Genomic DNA, 9,756 nt, shown 5'->3' on the forward strand with positions numbered 1-9,756 from the left:
AGAGAAAGCTAAATAATCTGAATTCAGGGTGCAGTTTACTTTTATGCGGGGGGTGAGCACATGGTGTAGTCCAAACGATAGCTGGGGATTCTGGGTAGTGTAGTGTCTTCTGCCATCCTTTACTCCGAAGGGGAAAAATACAAAAGCATTGCACACAATTTAAACCAATCAATGTTGTGTAATTAACAAGGATAATCTGGTGTTTTTTAGTCGATGAGTAGTGCAGATATCACTGTGAAATCAATCGACAGTAAGAGGAGTACTTACTTCCGGGTGTACAATTCTCCGTTATCCAATGGGAATGGACGCTCACATTGCCTTTAAGGGCAGCCGACATAAACGAATGCCGTGCTTCCATGAGCGTCCAATCCCGCCGCAGATGGGAATACATTGCAATCAGTTGAAAGCTATTTGCGTCCCTTTATGACGCTGAAGGAGCCTAGGAGCGTCACAACTGGACGCCACGGACACTGACCAAACGTCGCTATTGGACGCTTAGGGAGTGAGAGTGTGTTGGCAGCCAGGGAGGAGAAATCAGCAGAGCTGTCTGCACTGAGTGTGTGAGGAAGTCCGTGGATTGGTCAATTTGGACCAATCAGCGGGGGCTTAACGTAACGGCTCCGCGGATTGGTCCATTTGGTTCCGGGTAACGCATGACCGTATCGCGTCATAGCTCTGGGCGCGGCTACTGGCCATTCCTACGTCACAATACCCAGGAAGTAAACGATGGACAATGACGTAGCTCCAACGAGGCGGTTTGGCGAGGTCTTCTCTGTGTTAGAGTTGTACTCGCTACAGGGTGTACTTTGAGGGTTGTGACTCTGCACACCGTTTACATGCAGAACAACCTTCATAACAACAAGGGGACGGGTGATAACCGGGAAAGCATGACACGGGCCCTTTAAAGATGTGTTGCTAGAAACACCAGTCTGTTTACATGGGCTGGTTCCAGAGATGAGCGCAGACAGGTGACAATATTGCCACCTGTACTGAAGACTAGGGCGGCTCGATTACGGCAAAAATCATAATCTCGATTATTTGGGTCAATAATTGATATCACAATTATTAAAAACGATTATCCATTTACTTTGAAAACATCAATTTATTGGAGAAAAAAAATGTGAACAGTATGTTTGTAACAGTTGATTACCTGAACTTTAAGTATAACTCAACTGAAAAACCAAAACACATTATTAAAAAAAAATATATAAAAAAAATAATAATCGTTTTATTTCGATTACGTTGTTTTCGTAATCGTTGCAAGCCATAATTGTAATCGCGATTAAAATACAATTAATTGAGCAGCCCTATTAAAGAGCACAGGTTTTGAGGTCAGTATTTGTGCTCTCACCTGTGAAGGTTTCCTCAGCAGCACTGTGTGCTGCACACACTCCACCATCATAGCCAGCACCTGCAGCAGAGCCAGTCTGTGGCCCCGCCTCGCAGCGGCCCCCAGCACCTGCTGCTCCACCTCCAGGAGAGTCATGGCCGACACCCCCAACTCCTCCTCATCCTCCTCTTCCTCCACTGCAGCTGCACAGCTGGCCAGCCCCTGCAGGAAACACAAGGTTACCTTCTGCACAAGTGGAAAGAACAACTAACTGAAACTCAATCTACACATTTCTAACTCGAACATCAAACTCAAATTTCAAATTAAAATCAACAACTAAACAGATTTTAAACTGGGTGTAAAAATAAATAGAAAGTGATTTAAAAGACAAAGTGATTTAAAAGTCAGTAAAGAGCAAAGACAGAGTCTGCAGCCCTGATCTCCTCATACTGTATACTGTAGAACAGTCTGTACCTGCAGCAGCTCCAGGAAGAAGTCTCCGGGCAGGTCCGAGTCTTTGAGCTCATTCAGCAGCTGCATCAGAACCTCCAGCCTCCACTGCTCTCCGGACAGCTTCTCGTACAGAGCGTCGTCCTCCTCACTGCCACACGGAGGAGAGGAGAGGTGGAGCGCCATACATAAAGGGTGCTGATTGGACCGAGTCACAGTAAAGTAATGTCCCATACTGATTTATGCATCAAAGAAACATACTGTTCAAGCCAAGGCTGTACCTAATGTTTTCTTCAATACATTTACATTTTGCACTTAACAAACATTGGGATCACACAATGTGGAAAACAAACAATGCAACACCACTGGAATCTAACTGTAAACATAGCATAATGCTTATAATGTTAGTGGAGCCTTATCTTTATCTGCAACTGTTCAGAAAGGCCATGTAACCACCACCCCCCCCCCGTCACCTGCAGCGCTCTCTGCAGCTCAGCCTGGCTCCTCCATCACTGCCGGGGGTGAAGAGCAGGTCCGCGGCCCCCCCGCTCCTCCTCTGTCCCTGCAGGCCTGAGAGCTGCCTCAGGGCCGTCAGCGCTGCAGCCGGCTCAGCGTGGCTCAGGTACCTCAGCAGGATCTCCTGACAGGGGGCGCTGTGGACAGCAGAGCACGGCTCTTTCACGTTCAGTTATGCAAACTTAACATTTCTGTTGACCTTTCTCCAAAGTACATATCACTTCCTGCCAAGCTACAGTTAGAGACTCGCACAATGCTTCCTGCTGCCACAATTTCGTTTGTAAACATTTGGCAAATTGATTCACATTTGAATTCAAAATACTATCAAAATGCTTAATAACTGAGTAGAGAGCCAGTGTGTCATGGGAACAGAGACAGAGGGTGCTTCTCAATGTCGAGGAAGGCTCCTCCAGAGCCACTATTTCAAGGATGCTACGTCATCGAGTGCCGCCGAAGGACTGTTCCAATTTCCAGGATCCTTGGAATTCTACCGAGGCCGGCGTCCTTCGTTGCAGGAAATTTCGAGGCTGCAGATGTGTAGACTCCGCGGTCTTAAAAACCCCACAATGCTTTGCACACGGACCAATTTCCAAAATCTGTGGCGGACAATGTAAGGTCTCTCATATGACGCACACCTGCACACTTGCTAGCCTGTTCCACTCTTCGTTTTCTGAGGCTAGGAGGTATTCTTGCCTCGTCTCTTAAGGAACTCACTCGGAGGTACTTGTGCTACCAAGCCAGCCTCCTCGACAGTGAGAACCACCCAGAGTCACAGAGCTGCAGCCTTCATGGCAGGCAGACAACGTGTGGTTAGCACTATAACCATGAGGACAGCCAGGGACCTTTAAGGTCTGTGTGCTGTGGCTAATGGCTCTCATTCAATGGGGACACAACTAGGGGATGCCATCATGAATCAGATGATACATTCATTAAAAGAAAATAAATATATATATAAATATATATATATATAAACTTAAAAAAAAAAAAAGGAGATGTGTGTTTGGTAGAGTATTTCTTCGTTGTAACCATGCTTTTTGGCAACACAGGTGAAGGCGGTCGCGGCCGGCTCGTGGCGGTCGCGGCCGGCTCGTGGCGGTCGCGGCCGGCTCGTGGCGGTCGCACGAGGCCGCAGAGTGGCTGCTGTGTGGCACTGGCAGAGGAGATGTGTCACGTTCTTCATGGGCGCAACCGACACACACAGCTCTGCTGATCAGCCCACACATGCACGTTCCTCACACATGATGCACCATTGGAAAGGTAACAAAACAGGCTTTCCAACGCTATCAAATGTACTGCCAAGAAGTATTGTGAGAACAAAGAAATAAGCTACCAAACACAAAATGTTCTTCTTCTTGTATATTTATTTTTGAAAGACGGGTGATCCAGAGCAATATGAAAGCTTCAGCACAAGCAGACACATAATAATCATCTTGGTGGGAACCTGATACACATGTGTCGTGTTCATTGAAATGAAATGGAATCCATGTAGCAGATGGGAACCTTACCGGAGGTGGGACACATTCTGCTTGGTGAAACAGAAGAGTGTGAAGACAACAGGAAGAACCTCCTCCAGAGCCGTCAGCAGGGACGCTGTGGGACTGTCCCCGACCACCCAGATCTGACAGGGACACGGGAGCAGAGAGCATGAGCTCACCACGGGGGGCTACCATCATCACTGTGACACTCAGGTTAGTGCATGCCTTCAAGTGTCCTCACCTTGTACACATCACTCACACACTGGGACAGCTCACACTCCTCCACAGCAGCTTGGGACTGACCCTCGCCTGGAAACAGACAGAAGCATCAGTGCAGCTCTTATTATGCGCATCTCTCGTTTTTAATTCCATTTCCCCAATTAATTATTGCTTGTACTTAATAAATAAAGATGTACAGGTATTGTTTTAACCAATACCAACCATATAAGCAACACTACACATGTACTCTCTGAACATAGTATGCATCATAGTGTCCTTGGCTGACCCAGACTGCTCCTGGAGGCGGGCAGTCTACGGTATCCACTGTATGCGAGTCTCTGTGGATAAGTGTCAGCTAAATGATATGTGATGTGAGGTGCTGCCATGCCACTGACTGGAGGCGGGGCTGCAGCGGTGCAGGGGCGAGAGCAGAGGAGTGAGCAGGTGCTGCCGGGCCGCGCCGGGCTGCTCCTGCACCAGGAGCAGCAGAGACCTGGTGGCCACGCGCTGGAACTGCTGGGCCGTCAGCTGGTCCTTAAGGTGCAGGAGGTCCAGGATCTACAGACGGGAAAACAAAGCACCCTTCAAACAAACAAGTGCACTTGATAATAGCTGTTCTTCACGGCAGTACATCGCTGTGTTAACGTGCACTGAAGCAGGAGGACGGACGAGACGCAGGACGTCCACGCACGTCCCAGACCGCTTTCACAATCAACTCCACGTGCAGCGAGGCTTTTTTTTTTTAATGATAATGAACTTTATTTGTAAAGAGCCGCTCCAAGAAATGTTTAGATTTATGTTCCTCTCTCTTCCTGCTTCTGGCTGTCTCTCATCTCTCCCGTTCCTCTGTGCCTACGCCTGGGTACAATGTCTGGTGAGGACCGCACGTTTTCCTGTCAAGTTTGCTTTTTATAAAAATGGGAAACATTGCTTGGAAATTGCCGTAAGCCATCTTTTGAGCGTGCGCCAGGTTTCTAAATGAGGCCCAGCGCAGTGGTTACAAACTGTGAACATGCGTCTAGAGAGTAGGAACAACTTTGCTAATGTAATGTAGAAACAATCATATTCTGGCTTAGACTGACCTGAGGACAGACGTGTGTGAAGTAGCTGTCTGCTGAGGCACACTGCTGGGGGGGGGTCACCAGGATCCAGGCCACAGCTTCACATTTCCTCCAGTCGGACTCGCCCCCTGCAGGACACCACAAACAGTGCTCTCTCAGTCAGCAGGTCGATTCGAGGACGTTTCAAAAGGAAAAGTACTCAAACACGATGTTTTGCTTTAGTGCTGTTACTGTTCAGGGTGACTGGTTTATACAATACATTAGGGGGGGGGCTATTTATTTCAGACTTCTGCTCCTCACCCATTCCTCCCTCCAAGATGGCTCTGACTACAGCCTGGACCCCTTTAGGCTGCATCAGGCGCTCAGACAGCAGCCGACCACACAGACACCTCAGCCAGGCCGGAGCTGATCCAGGAGCTGACCCAGGAGCTGATCCAGGAGCTGATCCAGGAGATGGTCTCAGAGCTGATCCAGGAGCTGATCCAGGAGCTGATCCAGGAGCTGATCCAGGAGCTGATCTCAGAGCTGATCCAGGAGCTGATCCAGGAGCTGATCTCAGAGCTGATCCAGGAGCTGATCCAGGAGATGGTCTCAGAGCTGACCCAGGAGCTGACCTGCTGGCAGACCCTCTGCAGCTTCCTACTGCAGCAGACTATAGAAGGGACATTACATATGGAACACAGCCTCACAGGCTTTTGTATATATGGATATATCAGGGTTTCCGTTAGCCGGTAATTACCGGTTTTTAGCTGGTAAAATTTATTAAAAACCGGTAAATTCAAAACCTGCCGGTCAAAATGTCTGGTAATAATTAGGGAGGCTCCGATCGATGGATCTGATCCATATGGACATAAACGCGAGTGAAGTGTAACCGGAGCGAGAGAGAGATCAGATCAGCTGCTGAGTCTGATGGAGACACGCAGCTCTGCATGATCACCTGAAGCCCCGCCCTCTGTTTAGCGCGCTGCAGGCGCTGCATGAGAAACTGACGGGCTGTCAGGAGAGAGAGAGAGAGGGGAAAAGAGAGGATCCGTTTCTCCCGAGTTATTATTCAAAGTTGATGTAAACTTCTGAATAATGTACGTTATCTACTACAAGTAGTTTGTTTGAATGTAATAATTATGGTGTTTGTTGTTTGTGGAATAATTTATTGAAAAATTAATCTAAATTTTTCGATCTGTTACGATTATAAACTGAAGCAATATAAAAATGAGCCCCGTGAACTGAGTTTTAAACTGAAGCATATCTGCTCATAGTCCGGTAATTACCTGCTAACGGAAACTCTGCTACACAACTATTATTATTATTATTGAAATATGACCGGTAAGTTTCAAATTAGTCCGGTAAAATAAATTCTGCCCGGACATTTGACCGGCGAGAAAAGATCCTAGCGGAAACCCTGATATATGTACATATAGGGCACTCTAAACATCGTCCCAGTGTGCCGCTGCGAACCCCGGAATCACAACAACTCGTGTTTAGACTGTTGCCGTAACCGGTGTCTCCAAAGTGTGGCGCTGAGGCTCTAGCTTGTGCAGCGGACCTCTGGGATGTACATGTGAGTTATTGAGAACACTCTGGTCACGTTCTGTGATAGTATCGGTTTGAATACAAATGGCGTGCTGTCTTCTGGCTCAGCTGCTCATAGCGCCAACTGAGAGAAGAGTCACTGCGCAAGGACGGCCATGCTCGATGTGGCACAGTTGAGCACCCTCGGTGAGCGGAGCGAGTGTGTGACACTACAGAGACTTCGTTACACGGGTTTATTTGATCCGTGACTTCATGCATGTGTGGTTTAGCTGAATGCTTTGTACTTGTTGTGATGGTTTGTGATGACAATTAAGTACCTATGTCCGTGTTTATTTTGAGTGTTAAGGATGCTTGAAAGAGTATTAAAGGAACTGCCTCCGTAGAGACTCGGCTGTGTGTACTACCAAGGGCAGCTACATACTGTTAAACACATCAACCACTTAGTCCAGCAGTCTCGCACAAACCCCCCCCCCCCCCCCCCCCGCCCCACTAAACATAGACATGCCCACCTGCTTGGGTCCGCCCTGGAGGATCAGCAGCTCCGTGATAACGATTGGCTGGTAGACTTGTCTTAGAAGCTTTTTGAGGGCCTCCTTGCAAGCTTTACATTCCTCAGGACTGAGGGCCTGCATTGGAAGTGTGCAATGAATACAAAACAGAAGATGCCCTTTATCTCTCTAGCCTACACACATCAAAATAACTGCCCATTGCATCCAGGTGCGTTACCTTCTCCTCCCACCGGGGCTGGTAGCCCAGCTGGCACAGAGCGGCCATCACGTCCCCCAGGTGGCGAGTGAACACCAGCGTGGCGAGGCAGGACAGCTCTGCCAGCTGCAGGAGAACCTTCATGGTGGTCAGGAGGCGGCGCCCGGCGGCTGGCACCGGAACAGCATGGAAAGCTTTCTCCACCATGGCTCCAAAGGCTGACCTGCGACCCAGTGGCACGCCCACTCCAGGGGCCAAGTATGGGCAGAGTCCCAAGGACACCACAAACTGAAGAGCTGCTCCAAGCGTCTTCTGCTGGGTGACACTGAGGACATCAGGAGGCAAAGCTGGAGCCATCTCAGGGGTGCGGAGTTTCGCTGCAGATGGAGGAGGGGTCTCCCGGAACCGTTCCAGTTCAGCAGACAGGTGTCGTCCTAAGGTGAGCAGCAGGAGGAGACACTCCTGGACAAAGCCCCAGGGGACATCTTCTGTCTCGCTGGAGAACCAGTCTGAGCCAGCCCTCACCTCCTCCCTCAGCCTCCTCACCCCCTCAAAGCTACTCTCAGTCTGCAGCTGCTCCCGGAGAAGGGCTCTGTTGGCCTGCAGGGCCCCCAGGAGGGCCTCCTGCTGTGAGGATGGAGCATCACGCAAGGACGACTCTATATATATATACACACACACACACACACACACACACACACACACACACACACACACACACACACACACACACACACACACACACACACACACACACACACACACACACACACACACACACACACACAGGGTTTAAATGTAATGTATTTATTTCTGGACTGGCAATTCATTTGTATAATTGCAATATATTAATAATCCATTAAGAGTCAAAGCTCCGGGGACTGAGGCTCATTTCTATGGTTGTAGTGTGGCTGACAGTTACACACAGGGGACGTTATGCTTCTGCTACAGGCCATAATGCACGCGACATAAGTTCTGTCCCATACCATGCCTTACTTTCTGCTGTTAAACTAAGTTATACACTTACCAGCGACGGGTTTGGTGAGGACAGAGATCGCTGAGAGGATAGCTGAAGTCATCTCTGCACCACACCAACAACAACACTGTACACGTGCACACACGAGTCACCTGTTCCGGATCTGACGTCATGCAATGTCCTCATCCATGTGAAACCTCCGTCTTTAATGTGCTGCTGCTAAAAGCATTATAACCCTCAGAAAACCTATTTCTTTCATCCATGCCATGGACTTCCATGATGTATTGTGTGCAACTCGCTCGGTGTGAGTCTTAATGGCGCTGAAATATACGTCAGAAGTATCGTCCCATAAATATTACGTCATACATAGAAGAGCGACCAGAGCAGAGGGCATGGAGCATACAGTCGTTCTCCACGGTGGCGAAAGCCCAAAGTGCCACTATTCACCCGTTTTATTTCGCCCGGTTTTTACTAAATACAAGCGTTTTTCGCCCGGTTTTTAACTCCCGAAAACCGCGCGAATATTAATATGATAATAAGCACCTCCTTCTGATATCCATAGCCACTACGTTAAAGTGTCGGTAACCAATCAGTGAAGAGTAAAGCCAGACAAAGCAATCTGTAGAGGAAAGGTTCCTGACATTGTTAGGCTTCACTGTGATTTGTACATTATTCCAGATTCAGGGGACTACGTATTTTCCTTTCAATATATCAATATATCAAACAATATATCAATATAGCCTGCCTGCATTGTCTTAAAAATAAAATTGCCTTACCCTTTTCCTTAACCCTCTGGAGTATAAGGATATTTTCTCGATTTGTAGACGTCTCCTTAAATCACCTATTAAATATACTTCTTATAACATGGCACCCCATATGTTACTTATCAACATGTCCAGGACAGTCTCTGGTCTTGCTAGAAATGCAAGTCACTCACCTTAAGAGCACTGTCTTATGAGATACTAGCTGAAAATGAGAAATCCGATTTTGGAAAACTTCAAAACTCTTGTGAAAAACACATTTACTCATGTCATCAATTTTTTGGGGCGTTTTATAATTGGTTCACAAAAGTAGTGAAATATATGAATTACACTATAGGCCTATATAAATGTTTTATGCTTGTCTAAAATGAAAATGTGTAAATTAGAATTGTGAGTACAATAGTTCCATCCCTCTACTTTCATCACAGAAAAATTAGACCAGGACTCATGACTTCATATTCCATACCAAGGTTCATGTGATGTGTACAAATACAAATTGGAGCATTAGAACTTTTTTTTGCAACCAACAATTTATGTTAACATATAAACGTAAAATCTCAATATTTACAATATCAGAACTTTGTGCTGAGGTTAGGGAGGTTAGGTGGCAGGCACAGATGGAGAATGGAGGCTGCTGTCGTGATGCTGGTCCTCTGTCCTTGGTGGTGATGGCTCTAGTGAAGGCCCTTGAGCCACGGTAGATCTTGACCTGGGGGCAGGCACAGATGGAGGT

At 47.6% G+C, this 9,756-nt stretch overlaps 1 protein-coding gene across 1 annotated transcript in view; it reads right to left on the reverse strand.

Annotated features, from left to right (window-relative positions):
- The window catches only part of tango6 (transport and golgi organization 6 homolog (Drosophila)), a 28,590-nt gene extending 20,097 nt beyond the window's left edge, over positions 1-8,493 (reverse strand). Inside the window, exons 1-11 of the mRNA XM_034087421.2 lie at positions 8,314-8,493; positions 7,308-7,945; positions 7,091-7,207; positions 5,352-5,703; positions 5,073-5,179; positions 4,386-4,548; positions 4,013-4,080; positions 3,802-3,914; positions 2,254-2,433; positions 1,805-1,931; positions 1,352-1,552 (exon numbers count right to left, since the gene is read on the reverse strand). Coding sequence (XP_033943312.1) covers positions 1,352-1,552; positions 1,805-1,931; positions 2,254-2,433; positions 3,802-3,914; positions 4,013-4,080; positions 4,386-4,548; positions 5,073-5,179; positions 5,352-5,703; positions 7,091-7,207; positions 7,308-7,945; positions 8,314-8,365 — 2,118 coding nt within the window. The 5' untranslated portion in view covers positions 8,366-8,493. The remainder of the gene's footprint in view (positions 1-1,351; positions 1,553-1,804; positions 1,932-2,253; positions 2,434-3,801; positions 3,915-4,012; positions 4,081-4,385; positions 4,549-5,072; positions 5,180-5,351; positions 5,704-7,090; positions 7,208-7,307; positions 7,946-8,313) is intronic.
- Between the last annotated feature and the right edge of the window lie 1,263 nt (positions 8,494-9,756).

Source organism: Pseudochaenichthys georgianus, chromosome 7 (genome assembly GCF_902827115.2).
Source record: "Pseudochaenichthys georgianus chromosome 7, fPseGeo1.2, whole genome shotgun sequence".
NCBI lineage: Eukaryota > Metazoa > Chordata > Actinopteri > Perciformes > Channichthyidae > Pseudochaenichthys > Pseudochaenichthys georgianus.